This window comes from Athene noctua, chromosome 2, assembly GCF_965140245.1.
Source record: "Athene noctua chromosome 2, bAthNoc1.hap1.1, whole genome shotgun sequence".
Classification (NCBI taxonomy): Eukaryota; Metazoa; Chordata; class Aves; order Strigiformes; family Strigidae; genus Athene; species Athene noctua.
In genome coordinates, this window is record NC_134038.1 from 112,886,786 (window position 1) to 112,909,197 (window position 22,412).

The 22,412-nt window shown below is 38.3% G+C and overlaps 1 protein-coding gene across 5 annotated transcripts in view; it reads left to right on the top strand.

The window, feature by feature from the left end:
* DNAJB6 (DnaJ heat shock protein family (Hsp40) member B6) overlaps positions 1-22,412 on the top strand; it is a 63,914-nt gene that overhangs the window by 19,253 nt on the left and 22,249 nt on the right. For 4 of the 5 annotated variants that reach the window (XM_074899927.1, XM_074899929.1, XM_074899926.1 and 1 more), the window contains exons 6-8: positions 8,241-8,372; positions 9,284-9,425; positions 11,576-11,646. In XM_074899927.1, the coding sequence (XP_074756028.1) occupies positions 8,241-8,372; positions 9,284-9,425; positions 11,576-11,646 (345 nt within the window). Of the gene's footprint in view, positions 1-8,240; positions 8,373-9,283; positions 9,426-11,575; positions 12,351-22,412 lie in introns of those variants that run through there. The other variant, XM_074899930.1, reaches the window with a different exon arrangement.

The following is a 22,412-nucleotide window of genomic DNA, read 5'->3' on the forward strand; positions in this document are numbered from 1 at the left end:
TTTCTCTGTGCTAGAATGAGTTAATAATGCAACATGATAAATTACTCCAGATGGATGCCCTCTCTAGACTTAGATGTCTGAGAGAAGTCTCGTTGTGTAGTCTCTTTCAATATAGATTATAATCTTGACAGTTTTGCTATAGTTCCTTAACACTTAATGTTCTCAGTGGGCCTTCTGAGATGGTATTTTATAAATCTCTTAAATGTTTTTGAGAAGTAGAATTCATGATGTATTTTAACCTAAATTTAATGCCAGATGGTACATACAAACCCATATCCATTCTGTGGAGTTTTCAGTTGAGAATTCTGGTTACCTGGTGTATGTGGTATTTAAAAATCTATGCTGTTGGAAACCGAAGGTAAAATTAAATTTAACACCTTTATATGTCTAGCTAGATATAAATATTTGTCACAGAGAATGTCAACTAGGCAGTTGTTTGGTTCCGTCAAACAACGGTATTAATGTAGATAGGCTACTGTGATACTGATTACATAAAATGAAGCATGAGCATTCTGGAAAAATATAGTGAGTTACTTGAGCATCCAGACTAAAAGAGTCTTCAGCTGACAAAGAGGAAAATCTATGTGCAATAATCATTGCAATCTCTATTTTACATGATCTGTGTTTAAGTATGTTGTTCAGGAATGGGATAGCTTTATCAACCTTTTTTGTCTCAAGGACAGAAAGTTGTCTTGCTTGGGCAAAAAATTTGCATAAGAGTCAGCTCATAGTTTTAATTCACATGTAATCCCATTTCTGATAATTATGATGTTTAAGTCTTCTAATGCAAAATTACGCAAACGCATTCTTAAAACTGAAAATGGAGGTGGCTTTAAATTAAAGCTGTCTTGTACAACATTGTCCTCTTTAATCTTTTTGCTGACATAAACTTGCAGCTTTTGGTGCAGTTTGTGAAAAGTGCTCAGAGGTTTCCGTGTACGTTCATTGTTTTGGTATGAATGTGTACAGTTGTATTTAGTAAGTACCAGTCTTACGTCATAATTATCCACTGTCCAAATGTCACTACTGTGAATTTTTCAGAAATACCTTGATAAGTTCAGAGGAGGTTTTTGAAAGAAACAAGAGTTGTCTCATCCAGACAGCAGTATCAAACACAAACAGGTAATGCTGTGGTTCCATGGGTAGCTAAGCTAATATATAGCTTCTGTTGCTGAAGGGGAGGAGGCCTTGCTGCAAATTCCCCTGTCTGTCTTAAAACTTCAGTCCTTGAGTGATGTCCGATTAGATACATTGAGAAGCTGTTTGATAGCACACTGGCCAAAGAGGAAGTTTGTCTGTGGCATTCCAAGGCAGTTCAGGTTGTTAGTTCCCAAGAATATGGTTTGGTTTGGTTTTCTTGGATGGCTAGTTGGTTAAATTGGTCAGAGGACAAACGCTGAACATAGCACAAGGAGAGCAGGTCATACTGGGTAATGTTACACTCTTGTGATATCCACTTCGTCTTTCAATGCGTTTCCTCACTGATAATCCCTTCTACTTCCATAGTGGATGATTCTCCATTTTTAAGGTGTGCCTGAACACTTGGGTGTTAATTTGATAAACATGACATACTGATTAGAGTTGGACTTAATGTACTCTAGGATCTTTGTAATTATGGTATAGATGTCTTTCAAAGGTAATGTTTTAAGTCTTTTTCTAGAAAGTTACTAATACCAGGGTCTCTGCTGTATATCATTAGAAAGGCTTTCAAATGCTTCTGATGGTAAACAGTGGGGCAAATGTGTTTGATGTCTGATTTGTGGAAGTGAGCAATTACAAAGGACTGTGCTGAAACACTAGGCAGGTGAATCAACAGTGCTTGCAACAGCATCTTAGTGTCTCTTCTGAGTAAGTGGTATCAACAGTATGCTTACTTTGCAGTTAAGGAAGAAAATAATTCCCATGCAGAAGTCCTTACAGGTTACTGTGGCCTGTTGAGTTCTGATGATACTTTTTGTGCCTGGGTACACTCCAGAGCTGTGGTTCTCTGTATTTACTGCAAAAGTGCATCTTTGAAACTTCTTTCAAGTAGGAGATAGTATAGAAACACCTACTCCAAGAATTGTATTTTATTTTATGTATCATATATTACTCTTTGTGTAAACACATTATTCGGACCCATGTTTCAGACTCTCTTGTAGCATGATCTATGAAGTCACTGACAGTACGCTTTTGATAAAAAAAAAAAAAAAATGGCAGGCAGCCTTTGCGTACAGAAACACTGCAGACTGCAGTACTCAATGCTGTTGAGTTTGACTGCCTCCTATGTGGATGTAAACATGGACCCACCATCAGTGAAGGGTTGGTATGTGAACTGTTACAGGAGCTTGACCCCTACAAATCAATGCACCCCGACATTATCCACATGAGGGTGTTAAGAGAGATGGCTGATGTTGTTGCAAGGCTGCTCTCCATAATCTTTGGGAAACTGTGGAGATTGCAGGACATCCCAGAAGACTGAAAGAAGTCTTAATGTCACTCCCATCTACAAGAAGGGCTTCAGTCCCTGGGGAAGTTCTGGAACAAATGCTTCTGGGTCTGTCACAAGTCAAATGAAGCACATGATTGGGGAAAGCCACACAGATTCACCAAGGGCAAATTGTGCTTGACAAACCTGCTTGTCAGGCCACACCTGGAATACTGTGTCTGGTTTTGGTCCCTGCTTTACAAAATTATGTGGAGAGGCTGGAGAAGGTCCACAGGAGGGACAGAAAGATGATCAAAGGACTGGGAAGCCTGGCATGTGAGGAAAGGCTGAGAGAACTGGGTTTGTTCAGCTCTGAGAAGAGAAGGCTTAGGGGAGACCTCATCACCGTGTTCCAGTATTTAAAGGGTGGCTACAAAGAAGATGGAGACTTCGTTTTTACAAGGAGCCACATGGAAAAGATGATTGGTATTGGGAACAAGTTACTCCTGGGGAGATTCTGATTGGACGCAGTTGAAAATTTTTCACAGTGAGAACAATCAGCCATTGGAATAATCTTCCAGGGATGTGGTGGATTCCCCAACACAGGACACATTTTAAGATTTTTCACATTTCACATTTTTCAGCTGATCAGTTCCTAATCTGGTTTCCCCAACAGCTGCCAGGGTACAATTGTCATGGTAGAAGTGACTGCGATAGAAGGTGTGGCACTTTTCGTTTAGAGTGTATTGTGATTTCAGCTAATGCCTTAGACTGATTTAATGAATTTCATTAAGTTTAACTGAACTTGAGAGGTGGGCCTGTGCGGACCTCATGAAGTTCAACAAGACCAAGTGCAAGGTCTGCACATGGGTTAGGGTAATCCCAAGAACAAATACAGGCTGGGTGATGAGTGGATTGAGAGCAGCCCTGTGGAGAAGGACTTGAGGGTATTAGTGGATGGAAAACTGACTATGGGCCAGCAATGTGTGCTCGCAGCCCAGAAAGCCAGCTGTGTCCTGGGCTGCATCAAGAGAAGTGTGGCCCGCAGGTCGAGGGAGGTGATTCTCCCCCTCTGCTCCACTCTTGTGAGACCCCACCTGGAGGACTGCATCTAGCTCTGGGGCCCCCAAGATACTAAGGACATGGACCTGCTCGAGTGAGTCCAGAGGAGGCCACAAAGATGATCAGGGGGCTGGAGCACCTCCCCTATGAAGAAAAACTGAGAGAGTTGGGGTTTTTCAGTCTGATAAAGAGAAGGCTCCAGGGAGACCTTTTAGTGGCCTTCCAGTACTTAAAGGGGCCCTAGAGGAAAGATGGGGAGAGACTTTTCATCAGGAAGTGTAGGGATAGGACGAGGGATGATGGGTTTAAACTAAAATAGGGTAGATTTAGATTAGATATAAGGAAGAAATTCTTTACTATGAGGATGGTGAGACACTGGCACAGGTTGCCCAGAGAGGCTGTGGCTGCCACTCCCTGGCAGTGTTCAAGGCCAGGTTGGACGGGGCTTTGAGCAACCTGGGCTAGTGGAAGGTGTCCTGGCCCATGGCAGGGGGTGTGGGACTAGATGGTCTTTAAGGTCCCTTCCAACCCAAACCAGTCTGTGATTCTATGAATCATGGACTGCTTCAAATGTAGATATTCTGGGTTTTGACTCCTTTCCTCCCTTCCCCTATCATATGGTGCTTTCCTGTCCAGTTTCTTTCAGACATGCCAGTCTTTGCTAATACGTCTTGAGTCAGATTAGCTCGCAGATACAACAGAAAGCTCACAGTACTAACATTCAGTGTTGTCTTTTGGATCAGTGAATTAAGGCAACTTGTCATTTGGTTCCATGATCACAAGGTAGGAAAGGGGAGCAATCACATCTTCTAAGTAGTATCCTGCAATTGGCTTATACTGCTGAAGGGAGAAAATCCTGTTTCTGTGTTACAGCTGAGGACTCCTGAAAGTGGGAGGGATCATGACCTACCTTATTTTGAACTGCAGTGAGATAACTATAATAAATATGACTTGTTTAGAGGTAATATTTTTTTGCTGTGACCATAGAAAAGCAAGGTAGGATTCTGTGGTTTGCAGTGAGCAGGTTTAATGTTTTACCCAGAGGAGCAAGACAGTTGCTGCATTTGAATTATCAAAGATTTTTCTAAATAAAGTTCTTTTGGAAACATTGCCTCTAATGTAATTATTTTCAGATGGGTTTGTTAGAGTACAGTCTTTAGTGTTGCTGGGCATTTTGTGTTCCAACTTTAACTTTTTGCTTTGTTAACTGCGGTCTTCCTACCAAGTAACAGCTAGTGTTCTGAAGTCCTTCATTTTGTCTCTCTTTGGTAACAGGCTACTATGAGTTCTTTCCTCACGCATTTTCTTTTTCCCCAAAAAACTTCATGTCCTTTGCTCTTGTTGATAGATTAGAAGTCTGTCTCCCTGACTTTGGTCTCTCTTCTCTTTGCTGTTTTGATAGCACCACAGGTTTTGTGTTAGACTTATACACCAACATTTTTATTGAAAGTGAATCTGATACTCCCATAATCTTCTGGTAATACCCAGATTAGAATAAACTGTAAATTTATCTCCAAGTAGTATTTAGTAATACTCTGAGGTGACAGTAATCTTGCATTTTAGTTTTCTGAAGCCTTTAAGTTGTATAGTATTTATAGAGTATTTTCCCTTTCTTAAAAAGGCCTTCACTTGTGGGGTGTTATACTGCTTAGTTTTGTTTATCTGATATGCCTCTTAACATTCAATAAGAAAATTACATGGATTGTAAGCACCAAAATAACTATCATAAAAATAAAAAACCCAATATGATCATATTGTGATATTCACTGCATTTGAACTGTTTGGAAAAAGCCATCTCTGTTAAAAAGTTATCGTTCATGGAAAGGTTCTACTAAATCACAAAAATAGACCTACCAGCCTGAAATGTTATTATTTTGCTGAGCAGTACTATTAATCATCCTGATTTAGGGACTAACAGCATAAACAGGATCTAAGTAGTTGTGAGGTTGCTATATTAATGTGTATTTGGTGGTAGAAACAACAAATGATAGTGCAGAAGCCTCCTGATGCCTTCCCTCCTCTGTGTTGTTGGTATTTGTTTTACCTGCGTGCTGTACCTTGATGACTGTCAGCATAGTAAGAAATACTCCCCCAGAGAAGTTCTACCCATTTTCCTGTCTCTGCATAATCCATCTTGCTGAGATTCCACAGTCTGAATGTCTTACTGGTTCGGGTGTCTTACTGGTTCGGGTGTCTTACTGGTTCGGGTGTCTTACTGGTTCGAATTACTGGAAGGGCTCTGGAGGATTATTAGCAGGGCTGCTAACAGAAATCACCTGAAGCTAGAACATTTGCTAATACGGAGTGCTGACCTCTTTCTTTGGTGTGTAGGGTTGCCAAAGGCTAATAAGTCAAGGCTTGGTTAGGCTTCTGTGTGGTTAGGAGTAGGCAATAATCCATTTAGAAGCTGGGTCGATAGCAGGAATCTATCTCTGGGAGACTTTGTGATCCTCCCGTAAAAACCTTTGCGTTTCTGCTTCTGTTGTGCTGAGGATGAGAGATTCATTTGAAGAACAGCCTGATATATTGTGGGGGCTTAAAAACTTAAAGCTTACATGTTAGGTTGCTTTGTTTTTATTTGAACTCCAGGTAACAAGAAAAATTGAACTATAAATAGAAAGCTTAACAGTGGGAGTAATATAATATAGATCGTTTGTACACGTGAGTGAATGACCTTCATAACTAACTTATGAGTCACTCTAGCGAGAATAAATTGGACTACAAAACAACTAATTGCAGTGGGGTTTTTTTGCTTTCTTTTACTTGCTATCTGATACACTAGTCTGACCAAAAAAATCGCCTTTTTTCAAAATGGACATAGGGCTTGTTTTGGAAATAGTAACTTTGGTAGTAGGTTCCCGTATTTCCATGCCTAAATGTTGGTTTAATTTCTGTTGTTTTAAAGGTAATAACAGGTCATCTTTATGTTAAAGAAAAACTTGTTCTACGTTAAAAAAAAGAGCACAAAACAAAAAAGCATCTGAGGTAGAAAAAAAAAATCTTAGCACTTGATTGTCTAGCGTATGTAAGATAAAAGTTTGGCACTGACTTGTTTTATTCAATAACTGTGGAAAGATAGGGTTATCTTTTTGTTCTTGGCATTTTATGTCTTTGCTTATGGGAGTATGTGCCTGAACCTCAGTGGCTGCCTTTGAGCATAAATACATTGTGACGTTTCACTTTTGTTAAGTAATTGCACATAAACCAGATGGTAATGAATTTTTTTTTCCAAGTACCATATTGATTGCTTTAATACTGTCACTATTATATTAACTTGGTGACTTATCATAAATCAGCTTGGATTTTTGTGGGGGTACAAAGGTGGAGTAAATACTGTGTTTCTGACCTTCTCTTTGTCAATTTGTAGTTCTGAACAGTCATGCAATTATAAGAGTCTTTCCTTGCTTTCATACTTCTACTGCTGCTATCACCAGCTTCTGCAATTCTCAGTAAGAGCTTATTCTGAGCAGTGTTTCAGACTTATCTTTCAATATTGAGTCCCCACTTGTAAAACTTGGTAAAGTAGTTGGTACTGTACAGCTCTCATTCTGGGAGAGTTGTGATTGATGAGTAGTTGAAGTTTCTAAACTTTTCTGATTTTAATGTGTATTGAGTATCCATTACAATGTTACATGATTGCAATCATATGTTGTTCTTTGCTGTAAGAGCACTAGTAAAAAGCAGTTTTCAGATAATGCTAGTAATAACTGTTTTTTAGGAAAATGTGATAAAGTAAATAAGGATTGTTTCTATGTGTGTCCAGTTCACATCCCCCCTGCCCCCCCCCCCCTTTTTTTTTTTTTTCTTTGAAAGAGACTATTGCCTTCCTGATGGGGATGGAACAATTGCTGTTCTGAGTGACATAACAGTTGGACTTGAATTTGAAATGTCTTTATCCATGACACTTTTTCTCTATCCCTCCCTCCTGCTTGGTAGGGACCAAGTGTCTCTTTGGGACACCATGTAAACTTTGCTGCCTAAATGTGCATCAGAATACATGTTTGAAGTACCTAATGTGGCAAGTGCTAAAATAAACACTTTGAGAACTTTAAGATTATGAGTCATCAATCCCTGGCTGCTGTTTTTCTATTTCAATAATTGATATAACATATCTGGAAGTTACTTTCCAGAGACCTTCTCACAGTGATCAACAATAAATCTTGAATAGAAATAAGCTAGAAAGTTCAGGTACCTGTGTGCAGTATTTTAAGATTTGTTGAATTCAAATTCTAAGAGTTTGTCTTTAGTGCTATTCTATTCTACACTTTGGAAGACCTTAGTCTGACAAAAAGGGAGTTCTGTAGAACTGAAGGGTTTGCCTTATGGTGACTTGGTGTATAGAGATCATGATTATGCATCTGAAGAGCATTAAATCTATCGAATGCTAACTGACTGGACACAGCTTCTAATAAATATTCTTTGCATTCTTTGTCATACCTCCAGTATCTTGTGCTGTATGAGCACATGGTGGAAATAACTATTTCTGTAGCTCTTGCCACTTCTGTTATATTGAAAAATGTAAGAGTGTTTACTTTTTATGAAGTAATCTTTATAATTATTTTTAGGCTCAAAAGTGAGACAGACTTTAGTCCAGAAGGATCATAGGAATTGCCTTTTTGGTGGACTATTCAGTTTAGGAGCATCAAATATTTCAAAGGAAGAATCTAACATGTAACAGGATTTATTTTTTTTTCCATGAAGAACTGCTAATGATTACATACAGAATCACTCGGTAATACTGACCTTTTAAATGTTGTGTTCTGTTTTGCAGAAGACCCTTTTGAGGACTTCTTCGGGGGCAGGCGGGGTCCAAGGGGAAGCAGAAGCAGAGGTGGTGGATCATTTTTCTCTGCCTTTGGTGGATTTCCTGCTTTTGGAAGTGGTTTTTCTTCATTTGACACAGGTAAATATCACAACATTTAACAAAGAATGTAGTTCTGGTTCACAAAAAATCTCAGTAAAAGAAGCAGATAAATATAAAAGTTGCCTTCTTTCAGGAAATTGAGATTGTTTTTTTAAAGTCAAGCTGCTCTCTGTAAAGTCTGAAAGTATGTTTGGTGTACCTAAAAGTTCATGAAAAGTAAATAGACCTCCAAGAGGTTGAACTTTTTATTTATTTATTTATTTTATTTATTTTATTAATTTTGGTTTCTTTATAGCTTTAGAATTGGTTTTGTTCTGTTTGATTTTAGGTGTTGGGGGAGTCTGATGGCTTTTATTTAAGGTCCTGAAAACACAGTGGAAAAGTGTGTGTCTAAAACCCATGGTACTGCTTAATGTCAGCTCTGGGGCAGTCAGTTTGAATGCTGATCTCTGTATCTCAGAGGTTGCTGAGGATTGCTGATACTCTGCATCCTTTCAAGTGTTAAGATTCTGCATATTAGTTGGGATGTTAGTGATACAAAACTTGATCTGTCTGTTAACTCAGGATATCCCAACATCTACATTAAAGCAAAAAATCAGATTCATTGCAGTTACTAGCTTTACCTTGAGTGGAAAGAATGATACAAGGTTGAGTTCAGCAGACAGGCTTGAATGCCTTTTCTTTGGGGGAGGAGGTGACAAATGGTTTCTGGGCAGTGCTGTGCATTTGGAATTTGAACTATGGGGGTGTCTACATGGGAGAAATTGATGGGGCTGGAGCCATGTTTTTATTCTCACACTGGTGTTTAATGCCATCTGATCACTGATGCTGTGTTGATGCAACCAACTAAGGGCATCCTGAAGCCAGGATGTAGATCGAGTGGATGATAAATTTGGATCCCACAGTCATGCAAAAAGAAATTTTCGGTCAAATACCTTCTTTCTCAATAGGCTTTACTTCATTTGGTTCTTTGGGACATGGAGGCCTTACTTCATTCTCCTCTACGTCATTTGGTGGCAGTGGGATGGGTAACTTCAAATCGGTATCAACCTCAACTAAAATAGTTAATGGCAGAAAAATTACTACAAAGAGGTAAGTGATATAAATATACTTTTATGAAACTATGCAGAGACATACATAGCTATAAATACATGCATATATATATACACACATAAATACAGTGATACATGTGCGTATATGTATTTTTTACTTTTGGTGTTGTGGTCATCACATTACTTGGATTTCTCTGCTTTAAAAAAAAATTGAAAAGATGAAAATCTGACACTTTTTGGCATTACTGAGTTACCTAAATCTGTAGCATGTGAAGGTGGTGTTTTTATCTAAATTCCTGATAGTTGAGGAGGGTTCAGTTGTTGTAAGATGCTTTCAGAACTGCCCTGATAAAAAATGAAGGTTGGAACTTGTTTGCTGCTTGGAAGGGACCTGGCAATGGAGCTCTTCCAGGCCTTCAGAACCTCCGGTGTAGTGAGATACATCTTGTATTACGGTCCTTGACTACTGTCTGACAAGTCAGCTTGAGCTTCTGGAAGGGAAAAGTTTGCTTGGTTCCTATTGATTGTGAAGCTTTTAACTTTGGGGATTGGGAGGACTTTTAATTTTGCAGACATTATGAAACATGAAACACTTTTCCCAAACATCTGCTCTCATTTGCTTTCCTAGGCAGTGTTTGAGTGAAGTTTTTATGTAAAAAGTAATTTTCTTGTATCTGTTAAGTGAAATAAGCAACTGAAACCTGCTTTGGAGAAAATTTCCTGTCTGTTGGAAAGTGAATTTTTAAGTACTATATGCAGTGTAACTTTTCACTGTTTCATTCTTGTGATGGGGAAATCACTGCATTTGGGAAACCCAAATATTAGTTAGCTATAGAGTACTCTCTAACATGGAACATTGTGATCAGTAGTAGTACCAAATAAGTACTTAAATCTAATTTCGGTACTTAATAAAAATCTATGGAAGAGCAAGGGAGAACAATTTTTTGTCTGGTAACTTGTGTTCCATATTACAAAATGCAAGGTTCTTCTGTGTCCTGTTGTGCTGGACAGATCCTGTCATCTTGACCACTTAAATGCAGCTTTTGTCATCACACTCTGGTGTGGTCATGATATTTTTCTGGGGGTGTATTCCAGAAAAAACTGAAAACTGCCCACTTTTGCGGGAATTGTACCAGGTGAGAGAGGTCAAAGGTGGTGTTTATGCAAAAGAAGATAAGGCACTATGTTTGTTGTAATACTTAAAAATAGACTAAATCAGGTATGCTGCTGTCATATCTTCCTAGAAAGAGGAGGGGAGAAGCAAGAAATGTGCTTAGCCACATCCTAGAGATAGCAAACTAGTTTTCCTAGAAGTTCTGCTACTTTGTAGAATGCTTGTTCACAGAGTAGCTAAGTCTAAAGAAGATTCATATCCCAGCATACCCAATGAAAATCTTCTCTGAGTAATATTTTGCTTCAGGCAGGAAGCTGTGCCCTCTGTTTTTAATATGGATATGTTCTCTTCAATAAGTCTGATCTCCAGAAAAATCTCTGTTCATCCACGTGGTTTCCTCATTTGAATCATGAGGGGAGAATTCCCAGACAGTTAAAATTTAGACATAAATTAAATGTTCTAAAAACAATTTAAACATTCCTTATCTTCCCATTTCGAAAACAAACAAAAAAGCCCAAACCCACAAAGCTTTTCAGTCTCCTTCCAGTCAGGGGTACTTAAATTTTGCAATGTATGTGGTGGTCATAAACTTGATATACAGTAGGTCTCCAAATGAATTGCTCTGATCAAATTAAAAGTGGATTAAAGACTGTCTTGCGTGCCTTACATCATGCAAAATTGTGATTGGGTCTAGAATGTTACGTGTTTAACAAATGGGTAGGTACTAAATGCAGTGTCAAGATTGTACAGTTGATCTGTCAAAAGACATTTAGTTCTAGATAATAGTGTGTTAGCGTCAGTACAGTGTATGAGGTGACAGCTGTAACTGTGAACTCTACAAACTGGGGGATTCAAAATCTGAAAGCAATTTTCCTGCTATAAATAAGCAATATCAGTGGGGGAATGCAGATGGTTACTAGTTACAGCTTCTGCGCTGTTAAATGCAAAAGCTTGCCAACTACAGTTGCATTAAACAGACAGTGCTCTGTTACGGTTCATTATCTAAAAGCCTGGGTCTGGTGTGTGTTTTCAAACTGCTTACAGAGCTTTAAAATGGCTGTGTTTTTGTCCTACAGAATTGTTGAGAATGGACAAGAGAGAGTAGAAGTTGAAGAAGATGGCCAGTTAAGGTCGCTAACAATAAATGGTAAGGAGCAGCTGCTACGCTTGGATAACAAGTAATTCAACGCACGCATTTAACAGAAATTTTAAGCTATAACAGCCACCATTTGAGGATTGACAGGAACATTTTTTGAAGATTTCAGATGAACTCAACTTTCTGTATATCCGTACTTAAGTAGTATAAATAGCTCACCGAAGCTCGTATTTGTCATAGACTTTTGAGTTAATTGTTGGGACCACATCAATTGGACCATTTTTTTGTCCTTAAAATTGTTGTAAATTTCTGTATGCACTTTTCTTTTTATTATATATGATCAAGGTGAACCATGATCCTTCAGTAGTGCTAGGGCAAGATGTACACTAACACTAGCATGAATCTTGCTTTTTCCAATTTGAAATGTGAGCCAATTAGTAGTTTAAGTCTGCTGTGAAGTTAACATTTCCAGGATAACCTTTTTAATAATTTCAACTTTTTTTAAATGTTTAGTAGTGAACAATGTTATTACATTTCTGGTAATGCATTTCTGGTTTAAATAAATTAAGGATGTTTTCTAGTTGTGCATGAATGCAGACAACTTAGTAAGTTTTGACAAATGTTTCAATGTGTAATGTAAGCAAAAGGTAAACAGAAGTGAAGCCAGTGAGCTGAGTCTTTTGTCATTTGCTAAAAAAAAAAAAAAAAATTCAAAATGAATAAATGCTGATGTTTGTGGTGCATTCTTTCATGAATGGCATTTGTAACCTTCTTGTGTCTGTGTGTGATTTGGGCAACTTGGGAAAACAGTGCTTTTTTTTTTCCTACCACCTCTTTCTTCAATCTTAAGGATGAGGGCCTTTTTTCTTTGCAGATGTTTTCTTCAGTGTGATTGAAAACATGATATTTAATTGCTTTTCTAAAGCTGTATTTGAAGCACCTATTTTTTAAGAAGCATTCAGAGGCTGACTCTTAACTCCATCTTTGCCTTAGTACATAATTTTTTTTGGTCTAGGCCTAAAGTAACACTCTAAAAATAAAAAAAAAAGTTTTCTAAAGTTTTAAGTTCTGAGATTGCTTTAAAAAATAACCTGTAGTGAACATAAATATACAGAAAAACATTTAATAATTTTAAAAATGCATTCTGAACAAGATTTTTTGCTTATTTTGAGAACAAATATAATTGCTTTCAAGATTTGAATAATTGGTGTTAAAATCTCTCAATTTTAGTCATCAACCAAAAACTGAAAGATGGATTAATGCCTTCTGTTAAATTGAGTGAAGTAAAGTTAATTTGTAGCTAAGACTGGATTTTCAAAGTTTAGTGAAAGATGACTTCATTTTTGTATGTCATGGCAAGAGCATGCAAGTAATGATTGGCATATGTTAACACCTGTCAGGCTCTGGGTAATTTCATGCGTAAGTCATGGATGTGCGTTTTTTTATCTGCACCAGTTTTGAACATCTGGCCTTCACAAAAGTCTTTAGGGTGGCTTAGTGTTTAAAAAAAAAAAAAAAGCATGGTGTTTTCAAATGATCACTTAATGCCTTCTTGCTGAACACCATCTGCTTTGTACTAACAAATGCATTGATTATTAAATAAATTGAGAACATTTGCTCTTGTTCAGCATGCAGGAAGACCGATTCAACTTAACCCAAGCCAACAATCTAACAAACTGCTACAACAGAATTCATATTTGCAGCAAAGTTAGTGTATCTTACATTTGTCCCTCTACCATTAATGATAATTTCATAGAACCAAACAAAATAACAGGTAGAAGAAGAAATAAATATGTACTTTGGTTTTGGGACTACAGAAATTATGTACCTTTTCAAGTTCTTTGCAGAGTTCTTGTTACTTCAGTGTTGTGTTTTTGGTGTAGAAGCACAAACTCAGTTTAGAACTAAACAGTGTTTTCTTGTTAATGCTGTTTCTTCCTTCCCCATGTATGTTCCTTCTTGATCCAGATAACTAAACAGACAATTTATTTTGAAGTCTGGCTTTGTTGTGATGTCTTGAGTTATTAAAAAATGTTGATTTATATTTATAGGACACAGTGTTCTCCTTTAAATTATGTAAACTGTAAAAAAGTGCTTCAAAATTGGTTAACCAAGTCAAATAAAATTAGGACAATCTGGAGTTGAGTTTGAATTCCTTCCTGTGGATACCCATAGGTTTTATGTTGATCTGCCAAACTTCACCTTCTATTTTAATCCCTGTTAATCTTCTTTAACATTTAAATTACCTAGCTCAAGTTAAGAATGCAGTTATGGTAGCATAGCTGCTAGTGGCAAATCTGTACCCACATGCTTGCCTTAGATGATCTTACTCAGAAAAGTGCGGTCCTTCTCATGGTGTTATACACAGACAAGTTCACTCCAGGGTTCTGTAATGAAGTATTTTACCACTGTAAATTTGCTGAAGATCCAGTGTTTTGGATAGTCTCTCTTCTGCCTTCACATCCTTGCAGCTGGATCTTGTCAGAGCTAGACAAAATGCAGCATTGAAGGGCAGCGCTGCACTTTCTTTGTAGAAAGAGAAACTCAGAACACAAAAACACACAAGATGAGTCAGCAGAAGGCAGAATTCATCAGTAAAGTTTTCTGTAGTTGTAAGCAGATAGCCAGACACCAGTGTTTGAATAGGCTGATGGCTGAACTGTATAGGTTCATGATCTTAGTCCAAGTATACAGCTGGATTGGCATTTCCAGTTCCAGATGTAAAAAATTGTCACCTCCTTACACTTGACCTAAGCCTGATAGTTTTTACCTGTTTCAATATGTAGAACATGGGGGGTTTTTTTGAAATAACACTACATCCAGCTTCTTTTTAAATGCAATTTCATGCATCCAACTTCATTTTTAATACACAAAATGGATCATTCTCTTTACTGTGGATCCAATTTAAGTTCTTCCTATTATGTATTGTATATTCAGAATTTCCTCTTATTTGTGCTGCTAAAGTGAGTTTCTTTTCTCTTGAAAACCCGCTTATTAGGTAGCTCTGAAAAATTTTACATCATTCTTTACTATGTAATTTGTATCGATGTACAAAACCTACTCACTAGAAGTAATGGATCATCGAGGGCAGCAAATTTCTTTAAACTTCCAATTTTGGCCAAAATAGCACAAACCACCTAACAACAGGAACGGTTATTAATTCTAGCAAATACTAGGCATCAAATGGGCAATGGAATGAGATGGCTTTCAAAAACAGGTGCTGTTTGATTAAAAGTACAATTTCTTCATACAGAAGGGATTAATTTTGACTGTTTAGGAACACCATCCAGTTTAAGTTTCCTCCAGTGGTTTGGAAAAACTAAGATGGAGTTCTTGAACCTTCTAAGTCACTTATTCTTTCATGCACTGCTTCAAAGTTAATTGGTAGAATACAATAACTTTGTAATGCTTTTTCTTGGTGCAGCCTCTTTGTGGTCTCTTGTGCATGGCAGCAATTTCAGTGCAGTATGCTGTAACACAAGTTTCTCCTTAGATTGCATGGCACCTACCCTTTTCACTTGGCTTTACTGAAGAAGTTTGGGATTTTGCCTTGGAATGCTTCACATTTCAAAATGGTTGCAGCTATTCCTTTCAGTTCTCTCAATACTTTCTCTGTTGAGAATCACAGGCATTGCTGCTCTGCAGAGTAAGTGTATGTAACAGTTGTGAGATGTATACGGTATCAGCTTGTGATTAATTGATGGACTGAGTCTTAGAATGCTGAAAACAAGATTGTGAAAGATTTAAACCCATCATCTCTGAGCTCAAGGGTTTTATGTCTCTATGTTAGTGTTTATGTTTGGCTGTCCTGTTCACTTGCTTCCTGTGGTGTATTGGTGTTAGGTGTAAGTGGAGGTTTGTCTTTTGCATTTAGCAGTGCTGTGTTTCAGACCATCCCTGGGATGGTCCAGTGGTAATGTTAGATTTTATTTTTTGGTTTTGGAAGCATGAGTTCTGTTCTTGAATCTGCTTTTATTCTGAAGTCAGCTCGTTTCCTGTTTTGTCTTAGTTCAATCTGTGTTTGTAACAGGATAGTACGTACTTGTAAAGATGGTTGCATTGTAAAATGAATGCTACAGCTGTATGATGCTTATGGGCACAGACCTTTTGAAAAGTGCTCGGTATTTGTGCAGTGCTTTAACTTAATATTAGAATATCATTAACCTGTTCGTGGAAGCATTTCTTAGTACTTTCGGAAAACCTGTCTCTTTGGTTGTGTTTTTTGGATGCCTTAGTATTTAGGCTTATGTTTAAGTCATGGTGTTGTCACAGGGTGCTTGCATTACAGACATCAGTAATCTGCCAGTCAGCGGTAACCTGAACTTCGAAATTTTAGGATTTTTAACATAAGAAAAGGAAGCTCGTTTGCACTGTCTGCTCCCTCTGGTCTAGTTTACTTTGGGACTGAATTGTGACCACAGATTTGCTTTATGTAGTACTCAAGGTAGACACTTTGGGTTTTCTTGTTATTGCTTGTCCTCAAGTGGTAAGTAAAAAGCTTTTTATTTTCCACCTGAAGTGGTCCCTTTTTTGCAATAGTGTTGGAGTGAAGCATATTAACTTTTGTTAGTCTTACAAACTATACCTTTTGAACTTGTAATTTTAGTGGGTTTACTGCTTATTCTGCTTTGGTTTTTGGAAAAAGTACCTTGACTAGAGTTGGTTTTGAAGTGCACTACTGAAAAGTTAGAGCAGAAGATGGCTGGTTTATACTCTGCTACGTAGGTCATGAATTGACAAAACAGTAAGCCTCACTTTTGAGATGCTGCTGTCAGATTTTTAAAAAATAATTAAAAAAAATGCTGTGACCACCTGAGCCTTAATCCTGAACCTGTGCAAGCTGACCGCTGATTCACTCATTGAAACTTCTCTAAAAACTATGTTCTGGCAGACTTAGCACTGGGTTAGGTGTTATCTTGCTTACAGCAGCTGGTAGAAAGTTAATTGAAAACCCATGTGAGTACTACATCCCCTGTCATGCTTACCATGTCTAAAATACATGCAGTAGTTTGGATGTGATAGTACCCAAATCTGAAAGCTATGAAGTCCTGGTGTGAGGTAGATTGCACTGGTGGCCTCAGTGCTAATTATCTTCCAGATAAAGGAAGCTGAAGACTTCTGCCTGAGAAGATGTCAGCTCTGAAATGTAATGGTGGGGATTAAAAGTATATTTAATTTGGAAGATAAGTAAAAAGTTTTATTAAAAAGATACTATTAAGTACAATTGTCTTTTTAGTTCTCTGACTTTTAAAATAATGCTAGCTTTTGCAGCATAGTGGGTTCAGTTTAAAATCACTAAAAATAGATAATTTTTGAGCTTGATTTAAAATTTACAATTAAGGAAATGGATTTTTAGAGGCTTATGATAATAACTCTTAAAATTCTGCTTTGTCCTCTAGCTTATCCATTATACTGAATCACAAATGAGAGCTCTTCTACCTATTCTTTTCAATGCAGCCAATTTCAAAGGAGCTTCATAAAAGCAGAGGAAAACCCCTGTAGCTTCTAGTTTACCAGCAGTCAAAATAAAACTGAATCATTTCATACAACTGAATGTTAATTCTGAGAGAGATTAAATATTAACACCTAGTTTGTAAAGACTACATTAAAGATGCTGGTCTTTTACGTGGTATAACAAACAACACGGTACGTTGAGAAGGCTTCACTTCCTCCTTTTTGACTCTTAAAAATAAAATACGAAACCTCCTGCATTGTTTCTTATTTGTTAGTTTATTTGAATGAGTTACTGGTATGGGAGAGGAATCCAGCCTGGGTGACTGGTCATAGAATTCAGATTGCAGAGAACACATTCCTGATGGCCGTAAGGGGGATTAGTTTGGTTATGTCTGTGATGGAGTAGATTGAAGCAGCTAAAGATGCAAAGCAGCACCTCTGGAGTAGGATTCTTCTATATCTGTTGCAGTCATGAGCTGGACTGAATTATGGTCCAGGAGGGGAGTCTACCTGCAAAACAAAACCATAAGCCTGCAGAGGCTTTGACACATCTGGTAGGGGAGCTGGGCAGATCCAGCAGTCTTTCAGTTTCTCTCCAGAAATACCATGAAACTGCAGAAAGTGCCATGTCTGTGTTAATCTTTGTAACTGATACACAGAGTAAGATTTACTTGCCTTTTTATCACACATTTGCATAACTGTCACCATAGCCACCTCTGGCAAACTTTTTCTAGGCATATAGTTGAAGGCTACTTTTTACTTCTTACAGAAACTAAATCTGAATTTGTGATTCTGTTGCAATATTTGTTTTAATTCAGCGACAGTGTCTTACTTTTGTGGAAGGGCATATTCTGTAGTATCAGTCTCTGTCATTTTTCTTCCAAAGGGAGCTAGACTATGGATGTTTTTAAATTGGTTCAGACTTCTCTATGAAAGTATTTCTGGAGGAAAACGGAGAAAACTCACAGGGCCAGGGCTCAGCCTTTCCAGTCTCTCTTAGCCAGAGTTGGAGGACTAAGACTTTTGTCTTCAGAGGACTTTGACCAGACTTGCTGTAATAATACTGTCTCTCATCAGAAGGCACTTTGGTACTTTGATTTATTTGGACATGCCCTATTAAGTAGTCACTCAGACACCTCCCAAAATTAGTCTGCTAATCTGGACGTATACATTTCTTACTACTGGGTCCTTACGGGAAATACGGTCAAGTCCTTATCAGCAAGTGTACTGCGCTTCAAAAACGAAAGGGCGTTATTCAGCTCCTCCATACAAACTGGGAGCTGGATGTTCAAGAGAGCAGTAGAGAGCTGGAAGTTCACTTAAAGCTGTTTTGGATGCTTTCGGTATTGCCTGCAAGCATGAGTAACGTTCATGAACCCTCTGCCCTCGGTCTTTGAGCTCCTGAATGACTGCAAAGAGATGGAAGATTTCTCTGTTGGGGAGATTCACTTTCCAAGTTAGGACGACCACCAAAGTGTTTCTTTCATTAAATACCTCTAGTGCTACTTCCATCTTTTCTGAGCTTGGATGCTTTAGCCCCAAGAAGAGAGACAAATCTTAACATCCCTCATAAGCATGATGCTGCTTCTCAGTGTAGCTTGCAAGGCATGAAGCCTGTAAGGGAGAAGCAGGAAACCAACGCAGCCTGGCTTTGTGCTGTTGGCATAAATTTCAAGGACTTTTTTCCTCATTTGGCCTTGCTTTTCTCATCAGGGAAACCTTTTCACCAGTTATTGCTGCAGCAAATGCAGAAGTGGTGGGGATTTGCCTCTGTCTCCTCTTTCACCATGCCCATTTTCTGCTGGTCCAAGATCTGTGCTGCTGTGGAGGCTTGTTTCCCTGCCAAGGGAGGTGCTTCTACAGCCCGAGGATGGTGTGCCAAATTCCAGTTTGATTCTAAAAAAATGTGTACACCGCTAAGATAAAACTGTTCATATTAAAGGTCACCTTGTTTGGAAGAAGGGTATAAACATTTGTATAAGGCTAGACAAATTCAAATGAGAATATAAACATACATTTTTAACACATGGGTGACTTAACTGCTGGAAGAACTTGCCAAGAGAAGTAGTTTCTCCAGCTGTCAGTGTCTTAAAGGAATAGCTTTCTGAAAAATAGTTTCAGTGAGAAGTGAGTGTTTGGGCTCTACAGAGAAGTAGCAGAATCTCAGGAGCCTTGGGGCACAGATTGAGATGCAACATAGGGTGAAGTGTTCCTTCCTTCAGAGTCTTCCCTCCCTCTCCCGATGTGTTAACATTAACACACATGACATATTCTCTTACTGTGGTTTTGAGGCTGGGGAGTGCTTTTGTGATGAAGGAATTGGAGGTGTGGCTGGGGCTGTGTGCAGGGGCTGCCTTGCTTCTCAGGAGATGCTGGGGAAGGAGGGTGGCTGGGAAGAGAGAAGACAACACGTGCATCTAGGGCACAGATAGTACTGCCCAATGACTATTGCCCTAAAGCATCCAGTTTGGGATGTGTAGGTGCTGAGAGTGGACTTCATGTGGGAGAACACATTCTGGATCTATTAAGGTAAGTAGTTGCCTTATTGTAGTGGATAAATCAGGTGTTTAGTGATGAGGAGGAACCAGGGCGAGGGCTGCGACAACTGTTCCAGGGAATTTGATTTGGAATTTGCATTACAGAGCACCCTTGTACATCTCCTGTCTTCTCACCAACAACAGACTGCAGAGTTTGAGAGCACCTAATTTCAGCTCCTGAGATGAAGATTAGGAGGTCTCTTGTTAAATGAATGTTATGACAAAGATTCATTTGGCAGAATGAACTATTCCTTTTCTTTGATGTGGGCAACAATTTAATGATATAAAGTTGTTATTTTTAGTGTGTGTCAAAACACACATATTGCTATCAATGTAAGAGTTAAATTTTGAGTGACTGCGATGAAAAAAACTGTCCTTTTGTTAATTGGCTCATCTTTGGTAGTGTGCTAATTGCCTGAGACTGCAATATGTCAGAAAAATATTTTTACAGGGAGCAGTCATAGAAGTGTCTTCTACAGGGCTTATGTGCTTAAAACCACTCTGTGGATGCTTATTTGGGTTTTGTATATACCTAGAGCTGCATTTGTTAATCAAGTTTGTTTGTAAGAGAAGCTGAAGGAAAGGCAAATTCCTACAATTATAACTCAGCAGCATTTGGGTCATATAACCATCAAACACAGTTTGGAACAAAACTAAGATGTGAACTCTTGTATGCCAAAGTCCTGGTGTCTCTCAGGTCCTTCCTAATTTTCTGGGGAAGGTATCCTGCTTGGAGAGTACTGGAACTCCAGAACTATGTCTTAGTTCCTCTATGCTCAAATTAACCTGATTCTGAGATCGCAATAGCTTAAAATAGCTTTTCTGCAGTCTCTTTTCTGTACAGATAATAAAAACTGTAAGGTATTCACCTTACAGCAGAGTCAAGGAGTACAGCTTCACCAGCACAGACGCAGCCAGCTGTAGCGACAAGGAAACTTGCTAATGGAAAAGCAAACAAGTGTATGTGCTGTACTGCTCTGCCCTTTCCTGGCTTAAAAGATGTCTTATACAGAAGTCTGTCAGTAGTTGGCGAAGTATATAGCCAGTGTACACCTTGTCTGTGTTGACTGTTCACTAACAGCAAACCACGCCAAAACTAGTTTTATATGTGTCAGAACTGTAACTTGTGAGAGCAAAAGAATTACATCCTTTTGTCCATATTTTCCAAGTAGCTTCAAAGTTTTTGAGTCACATCCTGCATGGAACCTATTTTAGAGTTAGGAAATGCAATTCTGTTCGCTTTACAACTCAAGCCCTCTGTTACATTGCTGGAAGAGACATTATCAGGTGTTCTTAGGCAAAACACAGCAATTTCTCTAGAGGATCAAGTAGAAAATGACAAAGCAGATGATTGTTTTACCACTATTAAGTAAAAATTATGTGTACTTTACTGTGCATATTCATCTTTTTGAGGTGTTCTATCAATGCCAGCTACTACTATACAGTATATAAATTGCAGTATCTATTGCAAGGGGGGATGTCTAAATAATTTCCAAAGTATTTCTGAAACACTGATATTGACTTACTTTTGATCCATCTTGAAAGCACGAGCCCAAAAGAACTGAAAGATAGTCCTGTTGGAAAGGTTAAAAGAAAATTGAGTAATTTGCTCTGAATCCTATCCATAGCAGTTCTGTAGGCATTATTTATTTATTAACAAATACACCTCTGTCTTGAAAAGTGTCTTAGAACAGAAGGTGAATTTTAAGTGTTTTCTAATGCAGTGAATAATCTTGTAATCACTCCTTAAAACAAGAAGCTCAACTCAGGGAAGTAAAACATTTTTCTGAGAAGATACAGGTGTTTAAGCCTCCCTGCTCTTCTTGATGAACAGAATCAAGAACAAAAGTTTAACTGATTACTCTCATGTGGTTTCCACTCTTCCCTCTCCTCTAGCACTTGCTCTGTGATCACGTGTGTGCTTTGCTCCCAAAATGTTTATAGAAGGAGATGACTACATCCCTGGTAACCCTTTTCATAGAATAAATCATGAAGCCGACTGCATGCCCGTGCTGTGTGCTCTGTTGCAGGGGAGGTGCTTGTTGCCCTGGACAGAATAGTTTCCAGCAGTGGAAAGCTGCCTTTTACGAGACCTGTTTGACGGGGAGATTTTGCCTTACGCCTCCCAGCTCCTCAGGAAACAAAAAGCCAACCCTTCGTTCATGCTGGGCTCCAAATTCAGCTAACTTGTGTTTTCTGGGTGTGGTGGCAAAATTTCCTAAATTATTGGTGTCTCTGGTGTTGAGTATGGACCTGTAAGTGGCCCAGAGCCAAGCTAGCAACTTGAAGTGCAGCGTTAATGCAAGTTAGATGATACATTGATAATAGAGGTCAAAGTCCAGTTTTCTGTTTTTGTGATAGATCTGTCTAGTCTTCCCTGAAAATATAGGCCCTCCCAAATTTTCAGTTGAAATGGACACTCTGAGGTTCTAGCTGAACTGTCATCAATGTCCAGTATATTAGTGTTACAATAGTTTTATTTATCAGTTTATCTTCTCAATAGAAATTCAGTGCTTTGAAGGCTTTTGCAAACAGATTCCACCTCCTGGTAGGTGAAATTACTGCCTTCCCTGCTGTAATTTTGTTTTCAGTCCACTATTCAGTCTTGAGTAAGCAACTTTTTCTTTAGAAAAACAACTGTTCTTTTATTTAGCGCTTTAAAAAAATACTGTAAAAGGAGATTGTTTCTGCAGAGATATCAGGCTGTATCCAATACCGGGAGTTCAGGCAAGGTCAGAATTTTAATTAGAAAGTGATGAAATGTTCTCAGAAGTACAAAGTCTGGGCCTTTTTATGTCAGTTGCTGACTTGCATGATAACAAATGT